The 22,166-nt window shown below is 42.6% G+C and overlaps 1 protein-coding gene across 1 annotated transcript in view; it reads left to right on the top strand.

Moving 5' to 3' along the window:
* Positions 1-21,420, top strand: part of foxo3b (forkhead box O3b) — a 53,794-nt gene extending 32,374 nt beyond the window's left edge. The window contains exons 3-4 of the mRNA XM_074616545.1: positions 15,236-16,713; positions 18,100-21,420. Coding sequence (XP_074472646.1) covers positions 15,236-16,684 — 1,449 coding nt within the window. The 3' untranslated portion in view covers positions 16,685-16,713; positions 18,100-21,420. The remainder of the gene's footprint in view (positions 1-15,235; positions 16,714-18,099) is intronic.
* Positions 21,421-22,166: the final 746 nt, after the last annotated feature.

Genomic DNA, 22,166 nt, shown 5'->3' with positions numbered 1-22,166 from the left:
AAGCTACATCAGGGCCTGAAATGAGCCAGTATTCACCAGCACTGAGTACTGGTACTTCTGATTTTTGTCCACATGAGTACCCTTACTTCTCATTGTGTACCGTCACCTCCTGGTGAGTCTAGGTGTGCAAACCTAAACACCCGTTTAACTGCGTCTCTGATAGCTAGCTTAATGCTGAGAAAGCAGTGCTGAAAAGGCCTTTGTTTTTCCTTCTCATCATCCAATTTAATCATATTTTAAGTTGCTTTTATTGTAGCATATATGCAATATTACATTTATGTACAGTTTGATTTGTATAAAAAGTTTTTATTAACCTAATATACATTTATGTACAAACTGTGGAAATGTATGTCGTATGTAAGCCTAATGTATGTAATGTAATGCATACAAAATACAATGGAAGCATGATATATTTCCAAGATATATAAATACATGTATATCCAAGACACATGCAATGGTTATGTCATGCAACTGCTGAATTAGGGTACTGGCACATTTTTTTGGTCCAATTCAGGCACTGAGCTACATTCATTTGGATGTAAAATAGAAACCCAAAATAATCCCTCATCCCGTAACTACAGTGGTCAAAGTTGAGTCTGACTGTAAGCTGAGACGGATGTTTACAGTGGACAGTTTTGGAAAAAAATTATGATTCGCCTTCGTTTTCTCTTTAAAAGTTTGTCTAAAAACAGTCCGACTGTGTTTCCTGACGTCTCTTTAGGAGAGTAAAAGTTCCCAGATCTCATAAATGAACCTGTTGAATGCATTATGTTAGTATTAAAACTAGGAATGATGGCCAAAACTAAGAAAGTAAAAATAAACAGGAATTATCCTTTAAGTGTGTGTCATGGTACAACATACGGTAAGAATCAGTGGGCTGTGGTCTGGTATGCGCGCTGGAAGTGTGTGTGTGCGTGTTAGTCAGAGTGTGTACTGTATCTGTTTTTAGCACCATTAGAGCGAAGAGCCCCATGAACACCAGCAGGGCCCCGACACTAATCCGGCCCAGATGTGAACTCCACCGCTGTACCAAAACTCAAAACATACACACACATAACCCGCACGAATACAAAACAAGAACCAGCACGCCACCACTTCCAAACACTCAAACTCAAACTAGATTTGTAGCCTACTGTTTAGTTAGCCAACATGATTATAATGCATAATGCTATTATCGCCATAATCTCTCTCAATGAGATCATAGCTCACCTTCAGCGGAGTTAATCGAAGGTTTGAGAGGTCATTAAACCGCATACGTCGACAGATAGAAAATGAGTCGACCCCTACTCAAGCCAAACTAAGAAGTCCGGCGTGGGCGTGACCCGGATTAGGCCTCGAGGCATTCAGCAGGCGGTGTTGTGGAAACACCGGGTCAAAGGGACGGCAGCACACCTCAGGGTCACACACATCAGAGCAAAGGTATATCTAGTAGACAAGTGTAATGAGAAATGACATGCGGAAACACTGAAATGCACAAAGGGAAAGTCAATGGCAAAGGTGTGGTCTTTTAGTGTCAGTGTGTGTCCATTCATCTTTAAACCATTGCAGGATGTCACTGAATACACCTAAAATAAAGGAGACGGTTTGAGAGAAAGGCACTATATGCTGTGGGGCACACGTTACATAACTTGAAAGACATTTTATTGGCTTTAATTGTCACGGGACGTCCTGCACAATCCCTCCATTTTCAAAAAGCTGCCTTCAATAGCAACCACACTTTTTAATTCACTCGACCCAGATCTTTTAAAAAATGGCAGCTTGCAAAGCACTTTAAGTTTTATTATGATAATATACCAGTTAGAATAATTCTTTACAATATAGTGCATATCAAAAGTGCCTCACTATAAATAGAGACAAAAGACCAAAGAAAGTTCTGATCTAACCAGGGAGATACCAGTGAGGAAGACAAGGATTTGGCATTTCATGTGTGTGCAGAAGATTTACAGCCAGTGACTAGATACCAGAAACTATTTTTTTACGAAGAAAAATCCACATTCTCGGTTACAAAGGGATGACAGTTATGCTGCTGATACCTGTATCTCCACAGAGGTAGCACAGATCTTCCATAAATCTATTACATTTTCCCGGTGTAATCCATAAATCTACCATTTTGTTCTGTGCAGAAGTCCAGCTGGTCCTCAGTGGAAATACAAGTATGCACACAGGGCAGGGTGGTGTTAAGAGAGGTAATAAACCTCAGTCAACCCCTCACCCAAGCTACGCACATAAAAACAGCATGTCGTCCTCCCCGCCCTCACTTCCTCCCTCTGTCCATCCTTGTCTCTCTCCCCTGACCTGGCCATCTCTTCTCCTCCTGCTTCACTATTGAAATAAATCATCTCACTGTCCGGGGATTTTTTTCATTTTTGCTTCCCATCCAGAAGTGGGGAATTCTCTTATTCCTTTCAAAGATATCCTCAATTGTCCTCCACATAGAAACACATGACTGCTCTATAACACTTTAGTAAATGATTTATTTACCATTAATAATAAAGCCGTTATTTACTCCCTTCTAAACCTTTTACAATTGGCGCTCTGTTAGAGAGTGGTACCAGGATGTTTTGCGCAGTTTGACACATCAACTAGACTACAGTACCCATGAGCCTCAGTGGCTGTTGCTATGGAGAACATGCAAGTCAGGAATAAAAAGCCACATGATAGTTACGCTATTGATCCAGAATCTAGGGATGTCACGAGAACCGGTACTTCGGTACCAGGTTGATGCCAAAATTCTGAAAATGTGACGGTACTCGTACTGTAGGTACCGTCAGGGCTCGAGACTTATGGCGTCCTGTTGTCCCGGGGACGATAGAAAAATTTCCCTGATAATGCTACATTATAAACAACAAATCTGTGTTGAAATCAGCAGGAGGAGAGCTAGTAACGTTAACTGTTAGCAGCCAGTGGGTAGCACAGTCCTGGTTGGCTAAATAACAGAGCTAACAGCTAATGTACGGAGGTCGCATTGAGTTACAGTGTGATACCTTCAAGCTCTATTCAGTAAAAATGAGCGTGAATTGGGCGAAGGTAAATTATAACCTTATACCTTGTTCATATGTAATCTTGTGAAATGTAGTTTTTGGCAAGAAGCTTGAGGTAGATCATCAGGGACTAAAAAGGAGTGTATGTTGAAGTACATGGGATTTATTGTTTTGGTTTTTACAGTGGTATCGAACTGGTATCTTGGAATTTCGATGGTCTTGGTATCGACTACTAAATTTCTGGTATCGTGACATCCCTACCAGAATCCAAAAGTGAATTAATCAAACAGGTAAATCATACTGGTGCTGTGCTCATTGATGGCTATTTCTACTGGTTGAAGAAACAATCAACCAATCAGAGCTTTGTAGGCGGGAGTAAGAATGCAGATGTCATCTTCCCACATAGCTAGCCAGGAAGCTCTCGTGAAAAACGACGACAAGCGTGGATGAGATCGACTCATATCTTTGCGTATTTCGTCATTGAGCCAGAGTTCTTTCACCACTACTTTCATGTCCATTATAGCCAGGAAGTATTCCAACTGCCAGTCACCTGACATTGTCTATGCAGAAAATAGACTGGACTTTTACCTTCAAACCCCCGAATGTCAAAAATAAATCCTCCCACTTCTCTACTCCATTGCCCTTGAAATAGGTCTGTGGGTTGAGGTGTAGATGGCAGCTCATTTCCCAACATATTCCTTGTCACCCACTCCATGTCTTCCCACAGGAATAGCAAAATTCCCCTTCCTGATAATTATGAATGATTCTGCCCTTCTCCCTCTTCTCCCTCTATCTCTCCTCTCCTCGTGCTGCTCGTATCACACAGAGATGTAATTAATCATGTAGACACCCCGCTAGTCTTAATACTAAGGGTGCCCTCCTTTTCTCTATCTCTCTGTCTTCCCCCTATACTCTTAATCTAGCTCTGTGTCCATCAGTGCCTCTCAATCTCCCTCACACACACACACACACACACACACTGTGAAGGTCTCATTAATCACCTGTTCACATAGAAAAGCTCTGTAATGCCTACCAGTGGGATCATTTGGTGGTTGGTCTTTTTTACCCTCGTCTCTATACTGTATACTTTATGCACCACCACAACACGGTGCTCTCATTCGCAGTGCGTGTGTATTAGAGTGCATCTCTCATCAGCGCGCTCATACGCCAGGATAAATATGATAATCGTCGCCAGCAGGCTTGCCCTCTGGTCCCGGCTCTATTTTTAGACGTCAGATGTTGAAATAGTTCAAGTTCTTAAAAAGGGCAGGCTGCGAGCCACCGCGGCATCCTCGTAAAATCGGGCACAGGATCTGTCGACCCAACCCCACAGACGAACCCAAACAACATTCATTTCACACTCCAAATTCATTATTTTTAAATCTGCAAGCAGTTTATCACCAAAAATATTTAGCGCATGTTCCCTACGGATGTATTTATTGACTGGCAGATGGTTTATAGCTACCTTCAGTACTGCCTTGAGTGTATTTTCATAACAGATTGAAAGAGTTTGACAGATTAAATTGACATTTTTCTGTCAAAGGAGCTCCTTATGTGCAAGAAGGGTGGCACATTATGATGATATATAACAACATGAGGGTGGGTGCTACGCTTCTGCAACAGCGCCATCTGTCTGGACAGCATTATCAGCTCTAACCACCCTATGAGAGCACGCTCACATGCACAAAACATGCCGGCCTGGCTATGTAAACAAAGCATGGAGAAGCTCAGATTACAACACACGCAGAGGGAGAGTGACTTCATTCTCTGCTCGGGTAGAGATTACTCCTCTATATCTTTAGACAACAGTTGTTTTCCGCTATATTAATGCTCTGGATATCGTATAGAAAGAGCGCCTTTAAACAGTTTCTCAACTGACAGAAGATTTGACTCATCTCACCCACCCAAGTACTTAGGTTTGGTATTACAATATCGAAAAAGTAAAATATGAAAAAAATTGTTGTTGTGTTTGGACGCATTCAGTTACTTTCCCAACTGCTGCTTCACTCTCTTGCGAGACTGTTTCTCCTTCTGTCTCTGTCTGAATAAGTCATCTTTGTCTTCGCTGAGATGTTTCTGTTGTCGGTGTGTATGTGTGTGTTCTTGGCAGGCGCAGTAGCTTAAGGACGGCGTGTCCTAGAACTGGGGTTGATAAAGTCCAGCAGGGATGTCCTGTGTTGTCCCAAAGCAAAGTATATACACAGCCCGCCCTGAGCTGTAATGAACAGTGTGTTGTTGTTTTTTGCGTGGATGACAGAAATTAGATTCATTTTTGCTGGTCTTTTCAGGAGCCAAATCATAAAACTATGTAGTGATAGATTTCCCTGCTGCTTCTTGCTTTTCATATCTCCTTCCAGTGTGTGTGCTTAACTTTCCACTGTGACCGTGAGCCAACGCTCTTGACGTGACCGTCCAGCACTGATCAAAACATACTGACCCAATGATGCTGTACTATGGTAACGTGACTAGCCATGCCTCTGTACCAGCCTGCACTGATTGGCTGTTTGAGGTGGGCTTGGCTGACTGACTCTCCCTCTTCGGGTGAACTGATTGGAGGAAACGTAAGAGTAAACAAGGAGTTCTTTGAGCATGTGGTCTTACACAACTAGGTACACAACGCATGCATGCAGGCAAAGAAAGAAGAGAGGGAGAGAGAGGGAGGGAGACAAATTGGGAATGATAGAAAGAGAGAGAGAGGTTGACATTGCAGTAGTAAGGGCTCAGTGATGACAAGAGGAGGCTTTTTTTGTGATTTAACAAGGTCACAACTCTTGGAAAGCAGTGTGTGTGTGTGTGTGTGTGTGTGTGTGTGTGTGTGTGTGTTCACTAACTGCAATTTAATTCTAAGAGGAACTTGATATTGCTGTTCACACCATAACGATGGATTTGTCAGTCTCAATAAGGCATCATAGATTGGATTCATAACAATAAAATGATCCTGAATTGATTTGACGTTTAAAGTGTTTGTGCGTGTCTGCATTCCCACGAAGACCGTAATCTATTCACAAAAAAGAGGAGTGGAGGGAGAATAAGAGTAGAAATATAAGCAGACTGAGGTGTAACAGGATTCCTTCTGTCCAGTGTACACACACACACACACACACATAAATACAACACAAGCTGAGAGAGACACCCAGCTGCTGGCCGGGAAGCACATATGATTGAAGAGAATGGAATGTTCTGTCTGCAGTCCAGAGCTCAGGGCAGCTGGAACCTGGACCCAGTGTGAGTGTGTTAGTGTAGGATCACAGTATAAATAACCGTCCTCTCTCTGCAGTGTTAGCGCAGACCAGCAGGGCTGTTTATTTATAAACCACCTTATACGTGTCAAAGAGCTGCATGTCGTCTATGCTTTTACCTCACACCACCTCGCTACACTTTCACTGCTCTCCTCTATACGACTTGAGGCCGATTCATGGTTTACGCGTCCACATGGTTGCACTGTTGCGTCACCTCACGTCGCTTGTGTCTTGGCCAAAACGTTGCACTCGGGCACACTGCAAAGACTACAGCCAACGGCCAACGACCACATACGTTCTGCACCTGCGTAAGATGAGATAACTCTCCACACCAGCAGGCGGCGGTAGTCTGTATTCGTCCGAGGACTGCAGATATACAAGCAGTTGTTATAATACGTACATGAAACAAAGCGCCGTTTGCCGGCCATGTTCACACCACTCTCACTCACCACTTAGCTTCGTTCCAGATGGCCATGTCTTTGGGAAAATATCTGTGTATTGAAATGATTGGATATGATCAGACACACCGAAAAAACTAGGCTGACAGACGCTCACCGACGGCCCCAAACTGTCTGACGGGCCGACCGTCAGCTTGGTGTGTCAGGGCCTTTACACAAACACAGATAGTCTCTGCATGCATCAGGGCTCAATGCTAACTTTTAAAAGTAGTTGCCAGGCTGGCAACCAGGCATCAGCTTGCCGAAACTCAAAATATGGTTGCCATTTTTAGTGACCTCATAGTTTGAGTAATTAAGATACTAATAGTAAGTAGTACGCAGTAATACGTCAGCTTAATAATGAAAATGGGACGTGTATACATGTCATGTGTATGTTGTACATGCTTTGCAGTATAATTTTCCATCCAGCTCAAAGATGACATCACAAATTTCCCTTTCGTTTTTCACTCAGGTTCATCTGGTTCTTTGTCAGTTAAATCAATTTACACATTTCTTTGTGATGTTGACACGTTAGTCAAACTTTTCACCCCGCAGTCAAGTAACTTAATCGGCTTCGCCATTGTCTCTAAAACAGATGCCTGTGTGCACACAAATGTACATGCAGCGTTTTCTGGTTTCGGTTCTGACTGTAATATTTGAATATCACTAAACAACAAATATTTGAAAAAAAAGTGAAAGTTTATATACCCGTTGCCACAATTTGTCAATTACTAATTACTTTTTCAATAAAAAAGTAAACTACATAAGGTAAAGCTCACTGAATTTATAGAGTTTGTCATTCACTGTTTTCCAAATAAGAGTTACACTTGTCTAAAATATGATGTGTTTGTGGCTAAAATAATCTTAAGCCTATTTATTGATTGATTGTCTTATTTAAGAGGGACACTGCAAATTCCTAAACATAACTGTGCTAGTTAAACCAGACTTCATTTATTTATTTATCTCAGTTTGCTTTTATAACATTTTGTACTAGTCATGTATCTGTGGTTCATTTCAGGATGTAACCTGTCGTCTGTTTGCACAAACTTAATCTTGTTTCCATTCGCTAAAGAAAGAACATTTGAGGGCGTTACAAGCATTATTTCCACCACAGCTCATTGTCAGTCCCGCGTCTTAAATGGTAACTAATGTTGCGCAAGTTGTCCGCTTGACCCAGCAGCGGTCATTGTTGACATTAGACTCAGATTAGTGCTGGTTTACATAATGGCTGATAACGTGCGGTTATGTTTGGCCAGGACTCACACACACACATATACACATGTGTCAGACGGTGGTTAAGTACACCAGAGGTGTGAGGCTCAGGTCACAGAGTTGGTCCAATCACAGCGGTGGTAGCAGGGTCGAGGGGGCGGGGCTAACATGTGCGAGGCGAGAGCTGCAAACTCATGGCACTTTGACCTTTGACACATTGCTGTCTCCTGGCTCTAGGACACTGTAACCCTCTGACCCAGCACTTGAAGAGCTATGAGTGTTTGTCTCTGCATTTCCTTACAGCTGAAGACGGGGAAGGTTGTGTCTGGGTTGGGCCGACCAGTAAAATGTTTCTCTCAGGCACTCGCACAAAGAACAGGAACCTGGCAAAGTGAAACTGACCCAGTTCATACATCTGAGTTCAGATATGTGCTGTAGCTGGGTGATGAAATACACTTGCAACACCATGCAGACCCTCCCTTTTCTGTACTGCCTGGCTACGCAAACCAATTTCACTCCACCAATCACCGCTGCTAGAGTCAGGATGGCTACAACCAATTAGAAAGCACCCTTAGAATCGTCTGCACCAATCAGAGGAGCCTGCTCTGAGGAACCTCAGGGGTCTGAGGTATTAAATAATATACATTTACAACATGCATCGGTGGTATTAAATTGGTATCATTCCCTCACAGTAGATTTTAAATCTCCTTAAAATGCCTCCTTAAAAATTCAATGTACACACACCTTCTACATTCAGATTTACATAAATGCAAATATATTTAGAGATCCCACCTACGCACCTTCAAAAATCAGAATAATGAGCGAAAGGAAAGAGAGATTCCTAGCGTGGTTGCTGACAGTGATTAATTGTTCCCACATGTTGCTGACGGACAAAAAGGCCTCTGTGTTCCTGAGCTTTGGCTGCAGCTGGTGCACACACACGCACACACACGCACGCACACACACACACACACACACACACACACACACACACACACACACACACACACACACACACACACACACACACACACACACACACACACACACACACACACACACACAGCTGGGGCCTGTCTCACGAAGCGAGTGAGGCTATCTTTGAGTCAGTTTGCTGCAAAAATGTAACACGGGTGAACCTGGATAACCGGTCTCATGAACTTTGTCGACCAGTTTTCCCGACCAGCTAAACCAAAATCTACTTTGGTTAAAGGAACAGTTTGATATTATGGGAAATATGTGTATTTGCTTTCTTGCTGAGAGCTCGATTAGATTATTAAAAAAACGTGAGAGGGCAATGAAAAATGGGAGTCTCCAAGGAAAATCGGGAGGGATGGCAAGCTAACTGGCTACTGGCTGTAGCTTCATATTTAACCTAAAGATATGAAATCAAAGTAAAGACATTTGTTAGACAAGGGTTGAATCCAAATTTAGCTCACTAAAATACTTGTCTACATTTGAGAGACAGGGCCCAGATAGATGCGTTAATTTAGACGCTCAAATGAGAGAGGATGAGGAGGAGGACGGTACAAAACAGAAAACTGGAGGGATAAATTAGGTCGAGAGAGAGAGATAAAAAGAAGTCCAAAAAAATCCCTAAAATTAGCCGGGCAGTGTCAACAACGCCATTATCCCTTGGAAGGTTGTTGCTGCGAGCTGTGTTAATGTGTGTCTGTGTGTGTTATTTAGCTCTTGTCGCTGCATAGTAGGAGTTATGAATCAGAGCTGCTGCCTCAGTGAGCTGTTATTATTATTAATGGGCTTTGGGAATACCCCAGAGGAGCTACTGTACAGTAGTAAGCAGCATACAGTATCCCACTCGCACTGCGATGTCACATGTACACACACAAACTCATATAGAGTGCATACATTCTGCAAATAGCAAAACATCAAATAGTCGTGTTTACTCAATCACGCTTGAAGCGCTGCTACGGATAATGCTGCCGTATTGATTTCAGCGATTATATCTATTTCAGATATGAAGCTGCAGGTGTACAGATGTAGGGGAGGAGACGTGATTAAGATTACACAACAAGAAGGAACTCCCCCTTGTGTATTAGGAGGATTTTCCTAATATTTTGTACACAGAGAGCCTTTGGAGACTATTTTTTTCCACATCTGAGACGGTTTGCTCCCACAGTTCAGTAAGTGAAATATGGAGGCTGTTAGCAAACTCAGGTGTGATTTAAGCAGAGATGGAAAGCGTACTAGAATATTGTACTCAAGCAGGTAATAAAATTAACACCTGCCAACCGCCAAATACAGGCTAGATGTTGGCTGTGGAAGGTAAAAATTCAGGTCTCCTGCCACTATGGCAGATGTTTTATTTTTAAACAGTAATTCCTAATTTCAGACCCTGTACTCAAGTAAAAGTAGTAAAGCAAAAGTACTGTTAATTTAATTAGGGATGCACCAATCCAACTTTTTCAGTCATGATACCGATAGCGATACTTGGACTTTAGGTAACAGCCGGATAACCGATTCAATAGTATAAGCCAAGTATACTTAAACTTCTCCATACTTGTCAGTATGCGCCAAGTATACTTAGACTTTTCTGTATTCTTGCCAGTATAAGACAAGTAAACTTAGACGTGTCTGTATACTTGTCAGTTTAAGCCAAGTATACTTAAGACTTTTCTGTATTCTTGCCTGTATAAGCCAAGAATACTTAGACTTTTCTGTGTACTTGTCAGTATCAGCCAAGTACACTTAGACTTTTCTGTGTACTTGTCAGTATAAGCCAAGTATACTTATACTTTTCTGTATACTTGTCAGTAAAGCCAAGTATACTTAGACTTTTCTGTATACTTGTCAGTTTAAGCCAAGTATACTTATGTATACTTTTGTTAAGTATATCTCTGATAATTATTAAGTTATACTATTTTAAGTTTAAAAGAAGTATAGTAATAGCACACTTGAACAAACTTCTTTTTGGTAAGGGTACTTCCACTCCTGGATTTAAGAGTAGTTTAATGTACTCCTGGGAAGGTAAATAATATGATTGGTTTTGTCATTAGATACAGTAAGAATCACGGCAGCCAGAAATGAGTTGTGGTCTGCAGGAGACTGGATGTCTACATGAAATGAAGCAAAGGAAATGTCAAAACACAAATGGTTAAAAGGGTCAGTCCGCTAAAATCATAATACAACATATTTTCCACTTGCAGAACCACAAGTGTTTCAGTTTTATTTGCCAGGATCTCCGCCACTGAGACTTCTGCTCCATCCCAATAATACCATTGGGGTGAATGAAATTTTGTTTATGGTGCTCAAGCCTTTCATAAATTACATTTTAAAAATATATCTAGTACAGGGTTTGTGAGGAAGAGTATGTGGGAGGATCTACTACTGCTATGTATACACACACATATACATCACACGTAATACTGATACATAGCAGGCACAGTTTTCTTTCTTTCATCTTGCAATCATCCTCCTCTCACCCTCTTTCTCACCATCACTCACACATTTTCACTTGGCACCTTGTTTTTGTTTTTTTTCTTTTTATCACTGTCCGTGCTCCGGCTGCAGATGTCCCATTTCCTTTTATTGCTGCTCCATCACACCGAGTTAGAAATATCTCACCTGACATTTGGGAGATGGGAGCAGTGGCAGGGAAAAGAGAAACATTAAACAAGTGGCTTTGTTGGAAAGAGGCGGTGTAGGGATAAAGGTGGTGTAGGATGAAGCGAGGGGGAGAAGGATTGATGAAGTGTCAGGTGCTGGCAGGTAAATGTTTACAGCAGCGAGACACGGAAACTCACATTCCATTCATTCTGCTCTCATTCATCCCTCCAAAAGTTGTCTTTTTCCTTTACAAAGTCTATCTTCTGCCAGTATTTACATCTCCCTGGCAGCTGGAAACATTTAGCCAGTGTGTGTGTAAAATGTTCTGTAATAAAGCAGCGTTACGTCATGCCTCCAGAGATGCTTACAGAGGATAAACACTGGTCTCCCTGGTATCTCTTCTCATCTTACCTCATTGCACACATACACTTGGGAAACGTACATTCACATGCACACAGCATTCATGATTAAATGCAACTTTTTATGGGTTTGCTAATGCACAGCAGTAGTCACAAAAAGCACACAGTCCTGCAGAACTTTTGCATTTACAATAAAACATTTTAAGAGCCTGCAAATGCAAAACCGGGCATTTCCATACCACAAAAACACACACATAAATGCTCAAAAATACACACTTGCATAGGGTCATAGGTTCAGTTTGGCCCCAGAGATTCAAACTTTCTTTCTCTGCCAACGTAGCATTCAGAACGGTAACTTAAGCCTCTCTTTCTCCTCTCTGATTGGACCGCTTTTGACCAGAATAACAATCCAGAGCAAATTGTCTGTAGACTGTTGCCCAGGAAAGACGGGACTGCTTCATGGAAAACAATATTGTGATTCCCACAAAAACTCTGAAGCTGTTTGGAACCCAGAAATCTGTTCTGTTTTAGGGAGTGAAAATATACACGGGATGAAAACAGAGGGGAAAAATGCGTGCATGTTGTGGATGGCGGTTGGGTTGTTTATATGGGAGGATATAGCATAGCCCCAGAGTCCCTCAGGGCCCATAAGAGCTATGTGTTTGTGAAACAACAGAAACTGCGGAAGAGGAAGGGGGCATGGAAAGAGAAGGAGGCAAAATAACGAAGTAAACGAGGCCTTCAGTAGGTTGTTCGGCACAAAAAGACGAGGAAAAAGGAGAAGAAGAAATGGAAAAAATGCTTGAGACAAAAATCAAATCAACAAGCTCATAACCATATAATTATCCTTAAAATGCCGTTTTATTAAGGTTTATAGTTTTGTTTTTACTGTGGGTTGATATTTGAGAAGGTGACTGAGTGTATGTATGTGTGTATCATGATGCTGTCATACAAGAACCATGACATGATGTCTTTTTAAGTAACCAGATGGCTGAGAGTGTGTGTTTGTGTAAACGGGGGGGTTGTCCAGATGCACATGTGCATGGGGTATAATTTGCCGTACAGATCAAGTGAAGTTGGTGTTTTGAGTCTTAAATAACCGCAAAGCCAGAGCTAACGTCATTCAATCCTTCTTTTAACCTGCACTAATCGATTAGTGAAGACGAGTAGTGGCTGAGTTGGAATGACGTCTCTACAGTGTAAACATGTTATCTGAATTCTTGATATCGTGCAAATGGATAACCCATAATGTCACGCAACAACACAACTTACAAGATCTACTCTTGTTTAAATAGTGCTGTAGTTTCATGAAATAAATGGTCATCTTCTTGTGGTTTAAATATAACCCAACTTTGTGACATCAATCTAAAATCCCTGTTGGTTCAGTAATGAATCCATCAGATCCTCCTCTCTTCTTGTTCTCTGACTATAACCGTTCTCCATCGGGATTAGCACAGAAATTAATAGTTGGACTGAAATGTGACAAAGGTTATAGAAGTTCCATCTATAAAAATTGTGAACATTTAGAAATCCTTTTGCCAATCAGAACTTAACAACACTAAAGCTGCCTTCACATGACAAGAGATTTGCTCTTCACTCACCGCGAGGTAGAGCGCAGAGTAGGTATAATGTGCCATCAAAAAGTGCGCAAGGAATGCCATTAACTGTGGCAACAACCCCAGTTGCAGCTGTTATCTCATTAGTTGTGAAAAGGTCAGTGGCAACCAAGGTCAAAGTTGAAATTATTTGATCTTTGAGCACAGCCCTCAGCGGCAATTTCGGGTGGTGCGCCACACCAAAGGTAGTGCTTCTGCCTAGCACCGCTCTCCCAATCGGAAAATATGTGATTTTACCACTGATCATGTGTTGGCGGCTCAAGAGACTACAGTCTTGTTAGCATCTCTGTGAGGCTGTACTTTGGCATAACAGTGCTTTGAGCTAAATGCTAACTTCAGCATGCTAGCATGCTCACAATGACAATGCTAACATGCTGATGTTTAGCAGATCTTAGTTTAGCGTGTTAGCATGATAACATTTGCTAATTAGCACTAAACACGAAGTACAGCTGAGGCTGATGGGAGTGTCATTAGTTTTGCAGGTATTTGGCAGCCCAGATGCACAAAAGGGTGTGTGAATGATACGATACGGCGCAAGGCAAAAGTGTGTAGTAAGAACGCCGTTCTTGCTTTAGGCGTGTTATATTCACGCCATGTAGTTTGTACTGACTGCAATGTAGTGTTGTAGAATAAAAGGGGAGAGACACAAACATAGGACCTTTCAACCAGGAGACCGGTGTTCGATACTGGGGATTTGTTTTGTAAGTTACGTTAGTGACGTTTGTCATGTTTTCCGTAGTGATGTTATGCTGTTTCCATATGTATATTACTTAGGTCGGCGAGGCAAAATGTGACACTGACACGCTTTCCTTTGATGGACAGGCAGGTCTATTACACATTTTGGCATGATATCGGGTTGCATTTGGTCATAGACCAAAGTACTGGACAATTGGAAATGTTGGCCTGATGGTCGTGCTAGAGAAAAAGTCCGGGAATCATCACAGTCACTAGGCTTCTTCCTCTGGGAACAATGAATGTCTGTGCAACATTTCAGGGAAATCCATCCAATAGATGTTGAGTTATCTCAGTCTGCACCAAAGTGGTGGACCGACCAACAGACACTGCCATCTCTCAAGCCTTCTAGTAAAAAGTGTGTACAACTGCTACAGCATCAGTGTAAAATAAGAAAGAGTGTCAGTCTGTGTGTATGTAAACAAAGCCAGCAGTGAGGCAACAAGTGATTCAACAGGGGTGTTATATGGCAGTTTTAATGTGTACATACATCTGTGAATAAAACTCTTGATCATTAACAGGGGCTGTCATGTGCACCAGTTCCCCCACAATGGGCCTCTGGGGCTCGCACAAGGAAGCAGCTCAGAGTTGATCAATACGCACCAGACAGACACACATGATCTGACACAGAGCGAGCTCCTTAAGCAGCACAGGGGCTCTTTGTATGTGTCATTCATAATCGAGGAGACGCTTGATTATAGACCACTGTCTCTGTTTTCTCCTTTATGCCCGCAACACAAAAGCTACAGCGGGAACAATGCAGACATCAGCGCTAAGTGCTGCTACACGTTAATGTGTTCCTGTCTATATTTAGTGGATGAACAATTGAAACAATAGGATTTTGCCTTGTTTGTGTGTCTAGTCACCAGAGCAACTGTTTACATTGCTGCAGAATCAGTAGTAGTGGGTGGTTTATGGATCTGTGTTGTTGGACTTAATGAGAGGTATTCATTGAGTGTTGTATTGGTAAAAGGAAAGAAAGAATACGACAAATCAATATTGATGCCAGTCATTGTTTGAGTAATTGTTTCAAAAGGATTTCACACACATCACTTAACGCTGTCTCTTCTCTTTCTCTCCTTTGTGTTACAGAACTCCATCCGGCACAATCTTTCCCTCCACAGCCGCTTCATCCGCGTCCAGAACGAGGGAACGGGGAAGAGTTCCTGGTGGATGATCAACCCAGAGGGAGGGAAGGGTGGCAAGGCTCCTCGCCGACGTGCAGTCTCCATGGACAACAGCAACAAGTACACCAAGTCCGCCCGTGGCCGTGCTGCCAAGAAGAAGGCAGCTCTGCAGGCCGCGGCCGCAGCAGCTGGCGAAGGCGGCGGAGACAGTCCTTCAGGTCTCTCCAAGTGGCCCGGAAGCCCGACGTCACGCAGCAGCGAGGAGCTGGACGCCTGGACAGACTTCCGCTCCCGCACTAATTCCAACGCCAGCACACTGAGCGGTCGCCTCTCACCCATTCTGGCCAACCCTGAGCTAGACGAGGTGCCCGATGACGAGCCTCCTCTCTCGCCAATGCTGTACTCTAGCCCTGGCAGAGCGCTGTCTCCTGGCAACCCCACGACCAACGGGAAGTCCGTGCCGACTGAGCTGCCCCGCCTGGCCGACCTGGCGGGTACAATGAACCTGAATGACGGACTCACAGATGACCTGATGGACGAGTTGCTGGATAACATCAACCTGGTGCCAACCGTGACGTTGCCGATCGCTATAAACGGTTCCTCAGGGTTCAATTTTGTGTCCAAGCCCAACGGACTGGGCTCACCTCCCTCCACCTCCTCTCCCTCCACCAACTCTTCTTCTAACGTTGGAGTTAACGGTTACAGTAACTCCATCTTCGGGCCCATCACAGGGGTCTCCTCTCTGCGTCCGTCCCCCATGCAAACCATCCAGGAGAACAAGCAGACCTCCTTCTCCAGCATCAGCGTGCCTCGCTTTGGCAGTCAGACACTACAAGACCTGCTCAACCCTGACAGCCACAGCCACAGCGATGTCATGATGACCCAGTCCGACCCGCTGATGTCACAGGCCAGCACCGCCGCCGTCATTTCTCAGAACTCCCGCCGTGGCCTCATGCTCCGTAATGATCCCGTAATGACCTTTGGGACCACTGGGGGACTTCAGGGCAGCCAAGGGGAGATAGTTCAAAGTAACAACCACAACCATAGCTCCCTGAGGTCTCTAAACGGAGGCCTGAACCTCGCCAACGAGGCTAACGTTCTGGCAAATGCCAAGCAGCAGCTCCTGCTCTCACCCTTGGGAGGAAACGGTTCCTCTTCCATGCAGATCGACACCTCGATCTTCCTAAACGGAACAGTTAGCAGCAGTGGAGGGATCTGCCAAGACCGTTTCCCCACAGATCTGGACCTGGACATGTTCAACAGCACCCTGGAGTGTGACATGGACACCATCATCAGGAACGAACTGATGGAGGCAGACGGCCTGGACTTTAACTTTGACACTCTGGCCAACATGAATGGAGTCGGCAACTTCGCAAGCACCAAGCAGACCTCTGGGAGCTGGGTACCCGGCTGAGAGGGTCAGGCCGGGGAGGAGCAGAGCAGGTGTGTATGTTTGAGTGTTGTGTGGGCGTAAATCTTGCGGTATTTGAGCAAAAGTGAGCATATTTAGATGAAGGAATGCCGAGTACAGATCCGATACTAGTGCTCTTTTTTTATAAAATGTAAAATCTGTAAAGTTCTGTGCAGAACTGATTAAGATATGTGTAAGCTTACATGACCATACGTGTACCATAAGTGGAAACATTCATACACCAACATCCTTTGTAGGCTTTTGTGCTGTAGCATAACTGGTGTTGTAAACAGATATAAAGACAAATAAAAAGCACTGAATTTCTGTTTCTGTTATAAACCATAATCAAAGTCGATGCTGCAATCATTGTCCTGTGAATCCACATGGAAAAGGTTCTCTCAAGATAATTACATGCCTCTGCAACTCTTCACCAAACCACTTCAACTGTTTTCCCTGAACCAAAGCCGACCTGCTGAACAAAGTAGCTTCTCCACTATTTTTTTTCCAACTGCAGTTGCTAAAAGTTGTTTTTAATAAGATATAATATCAGTCCTCGTTTTCTAGGCTGTTCTCATTTATCAACATTTGTTTAACATGCAATAGAATGTATTATATCCATGCACAGTTTCAAAACGACGTCCCCACAGAAAGTGCAAAAAAAGTCTTAATCAACTGGAGTAAATCTTTAGAAACATTAGCTTACCGCAAAAGTGAGGTTGCGTCCGAAATTCCATACCAACATGCTATTTAGTACGCTAAAACAGAATGTGAGATTTTTTAGTATGTCCTAAACCTTAGTATGAAACCAATGGTACGCAAATTGCATACTATGTCCAGTGACATATTACAGTATGCAACGCTGGACAGTACAACGTTCATATTAAACGTTGACTTCAATTTAATTTCACTTTGCTAGGCGTAATATATATTGTAAATTAATTCAGACTTTGATTTTCACAAATCAACGTTTTGGTCACATGAGGTTGGTACGGTTTACCATGGTCTCCAACCGGAAAGGAAGCTCTCAGGAAGTGGCGACGTAAATTACTGCTCAGTGCGTCTGAAAAGACACATACTGTACTACTGTTTATACACACATACTACTGTAAGATAGTACACATATTGGGTATGTAGTGCATAGTATGCGAGTTCGGACGCCGTCAACATTTCTGGTTTCACAGTAAAGGTCTACCTCTGGCTTGCATGTGCAAATGCATTTATTGTGAAAAACATGCAGGAAGTAGTAGCTGTAGCTTTAAGCACACTAGCTGCAAATGAGCCGAGTGGAACAAAAAAATGCATGATCCGATCGGTGCATTCCTGGTAGAAACATATGACTTTACAACAGAAAAGATGTTTCCTTGCTTTTAGTTATTACAAATACTCAGACGTAATCATCTTGTCCATTATCTCTCCAGGTCTGAACTGTGTAGTGCAAGAGAAGATCAGACACTCAACATCCTTTTTGCCAAACCTGCCATCAGCACAACGTAAAAAATACGAACCCTGTGTTTACAGAAGACTTCCTCTCGAGAGCTTTACCTTCGCTCCCACACTGGTGAACCATGAACGATCCGACAGACTCTAGAGATACTGCACATCAGCCCTCAAAGCCTCCTGTGAAACAACAACAACAAAAGAAACTCACAAATCTTAGAATTATGCAATTTTTCCTTTTGACACCCAGTCTGTTGATATCAAAGAGACACTGCTTTATCAGAAGGGGTTTCAGGTGGAATACGAGGACTCAATATCAAGCAAAGATTGAAGGAGGTGTGCGCGGTGCAGTTGTTTCCGTTGAAGACAAAAAAAAAAAAGTGTAAAGTGAAAAAATCAAGAAGTGACGTGGTGTAAATCTGATCCAGTGGTTTCCTGGGATGTGTTATGTTGAAAAAAAAAGAATTTCCCTCTGTTCTCACTTAGTGATTTTAAATGTTCAGTGTTTGTTTTTTGGATTTTTCTGTTTTATCATAATTGTTTCTGCATCATACATACATGTCTTTACAAAAAGAATAGGTGTATTGATGAAATGAAAAGATGGAAATGGAGTATCATACAGTACATGCAGACACACAAACACTCTCCCCCAGTTTGCAAAACTTCAGAACCATTAGAAGTTAAAACTCAACGCCATGCACTTCCAGTTTTGTTCTTATAAATTGTTTCAATTAAATAAAAGGCTGCATACTGAGGGTTATATTACAAATAGCTGAATATTACAAAAATATTTGTGTATATCTAACTGTAAAAAAAAATATGAAAAAAAGACTAGAGGAAGTCATGGATATTTGTACAGTGCAGGGCAGTGTAAAGTTGAAGAAGCAGGGGGAAAGATTTTGTCTGTCTTCTCTTAGATCTCTTAACTTCTGGTGAGTTCTGTCGAGGTCGTTTATCACTGCGTAATGATGTAGCCAAAATAAAATACCTGTGTCCTATTAGGTTGTGAACATTTCCACACCATTACAGGTGCTATGTAAACAGTGTTGAACCCTGCCCCTGAGAGCAAGCCGTGCATTTTCGTTTGTTCGTTTTCCGTTTCGACCTGCAGAAGCCCAAAGCTGCAGCCACTTGTAGCACGGCGAGGTTGAACCTGTAGACGGCGACGGGGAGGGGAGGGGAGGGGCGGGAGCAGGGTTTTAGGCTCATTCCTCTAGAAGCCATTTGTTTCTCGAGTAAAACAATAATAAGCTATCTCTGTATATTGCCAAATTACTTGAAACAGACAGTAGGATATGCTGGCAGCCAAATCACACACACACATATATTGCACACACATAGATAGAAGAAATAATACCAGGGATCTGTGTTAAGCTCTGCTGTTTTCTTGTCAAGAGCTTGTGGGGCTTCTTATGCATATATAGAATCACTCAGGGGGGAAAAGGGAGGCTTCCCGTTTAAGTAACATCAAGTCACATTCTAATGGTATTTTAACATTTCTTGATAAAAAAAAACAAAAAACAGTAATGCTTTGTGTTTGTGAACTTGTAACCTGTGAACTTTTTGGCCGTCAAGATGAAGAAGGAAGATAAACGTCAGGGTTCACGCGGTCTGTTATGTTTTGCCGTCATAGCTTTTCTTTTTTTTTCCTCTTGTCGGACTCGCATACACACACATCCCCCCCCCAACCCTCCTCATGGACACGCATGGTGCTCCTGCAGGTGACTTCCTGTATCTCCTGAATACATGTTAATGTGTGTGTTTGTCTGTGGAGTTTATTTCTGTTTGAATTAATCTCACGAGGACGTGTAATCCCTCACTATCCCTCATGGTGCATACAGCACAGCCGACTGTATGCATGTATGTATTTATGCATTATGAATTGTGTGAAATGCATATATACTCGCTGTATGTCCTTATATACTCATGTAGTACTTGACCCTTGGATTTTTGTGATACCTCTGAAGGTAAAGTTGAAGAAATAACGAACAACGCCCGGTAGGAGGGAACACTGTTACCAGCGATTTACTTATTGAACCAGATTTTTTGAAAATGGTGGAAAGCACCGTTGTTGTAGCATCTGGACGCCCCTGGTATCCCTTCTGTGTCTGGGATAGCGACATGAAGTGTGTGTCCCGCTGTGTAAAATAGTGTACAGGTGTGTGTATATCACTTTGAGGCCAAGGCAGAGGAGCGTGTGTGTGCATGGTTGGCTAGAATGATCTACCGTGCTATCCGAGGTTTAGTGCATGACCTAGCTGTACCCCCTAGACCCTTCCAATGGTGCCGTCCTGCGACAGAAATTGTAACACGGAGAGGAACCCTGTGTCTTTATAGCACTCAAACACACTTTTAAAATCAGGGCTTACAGAGCAGCATCCTCTCGCATTAATGGGTTTATTATTACAAGTGTGTGTACATCAACAGACACAGGGAAAGCCTCCTTATTTTACGGACGTTCCTCGGCTTCACACTTGTTTTATTCCACGTGGAGCACAGCAGGTTCACGTCTCGGTGCTCTCGGTGAGCGTCATATCTTTGACGGTGGTTAAAGCGTCATCTGACAGTGAGCTGGAATTTCACATCTAAAATTTCCAGAGCATGTCTTTTGGCAGGGGGGGAATCCTGAGCCATCACCTGAACTACTAAGCATTTGAATTTACTGACCGTACGAAATATTAGGAGAGCTTTACTCGTCCTGTGAAGAAGACTGACAAGGTAAATACAGGGAGTGATCCTTTCTATTTAAAGAGGGGTTATCGATCCTTGATAAAACTGCAAATCTCAATCGCAGGAAGGTGCTCCTTTACATTTTGTACATTCAGTGTAAAATGTTTTGGCTCTTTGGGGAGATAGTTTACACTTAGTCATAGTGGAGCAGGCCTTCCACACAACCACTCAGTGCTTCATTCAGGCACAGATCATCTCCTCTTGTGCCCGACACACACACACGCACACACACACACACACACACCTGCAGCACAACACGTGCAAGTTTAAAGCTAAGAAAAGCAAAAAAAAAATAGAAGAAACATACCACTAGATACCTTAATCACCTCTTGGACGTTTCCTTTTCATTATCTTCTCTTGGACCTTTTCCACCCTGGTTTAGAGGCCCAGGCCAGCTCCCCTCCATACGCCCTCTGAACTTTGCCCTTTGAACTTTGCCCTTTATTAATCTTGCTTCTTCTCGACTTGATGTTAGTGGGTATTTTTCCTGTGTATTCCATTTTGAATTGTAATCTAGTTTGTATAAGAAATGGTGCGCATGTAAATAAAGCTTGGTGAGGCTCCACACCCTTTCCATGTGTGTGTCTTAAATTATTTTATTGCTGTAAATAGGGCTGTCAATCATTAAAATATTTAATCGCAAATAATCACAAATTAATCGCACATTTTTTTATCTGTTGAAAATGTACCTTAAAGGGAGATTTGTCAAGTATTAAATACTCTTATCAACATGGTGGACAAATATGCTTGATTTATTCACTGTATGTTTATATTTATTATTGGAAATCAATTAACACATTAACACAAAACAATGACAAATATTGTCCAGAAACCCTCACAGGTACTGCATTTAGCATAAAAAATATGCTCAAATCATAACATGGCAAACTGAAACCCAACAGGCAACAACAGCTGTCAGTGTGCTGATTTGACTATGACTTACCTCAAACTGCATGTGATTCTCATAAAGTGGGCATGTCTGTAAAGGGGAGACTCGTGGGTACCGTAGAACCCATTTTCATTCACATATCTTGAGGTCAGAGGTCAAGGGACCCCTTTGAAAATGGCCATGACAGTTTTTGGAGCATTATTTAACCCCGTTCACGACAAGCTAGTATGATGTGGTTGGTACCAATTCATTCCTTTGGTTTTCTAGTTTCATATGATACCAGTATCTTCACTCTAGCTTTAAAACTGAGATACTAGATTAGAGGTACACAAATGCCTCAGGGCCGCTGTTAACAGCTCATACAGCCACGAGAGGAATTTTCAGCCCAGCTAGCGAAACGTTACAGCTCTCGCCTGCCTTACATGTGCT

The sequence above is a fragment of the Sebastes fasciatus genome, chromosome 18, assembly GCF_043250625.1.
Source record: "Sebastes fasciatus isolate fSebFas1 chromosome 18, fSebFas1.pri, whole genome shotgun sequence".
NCBI classification, from domain to species: domain Eukaryota; kingdom Metazoa; phylum Chordata; class Actinopteri; order Perciformes; family Sebastidae; genus Sebastes; species Sebastes fasciatus.
Note: the sequence above shows the minus strand (reverse complement) of the source record. Positions and strands in the feature narration are given on the sequence as shown.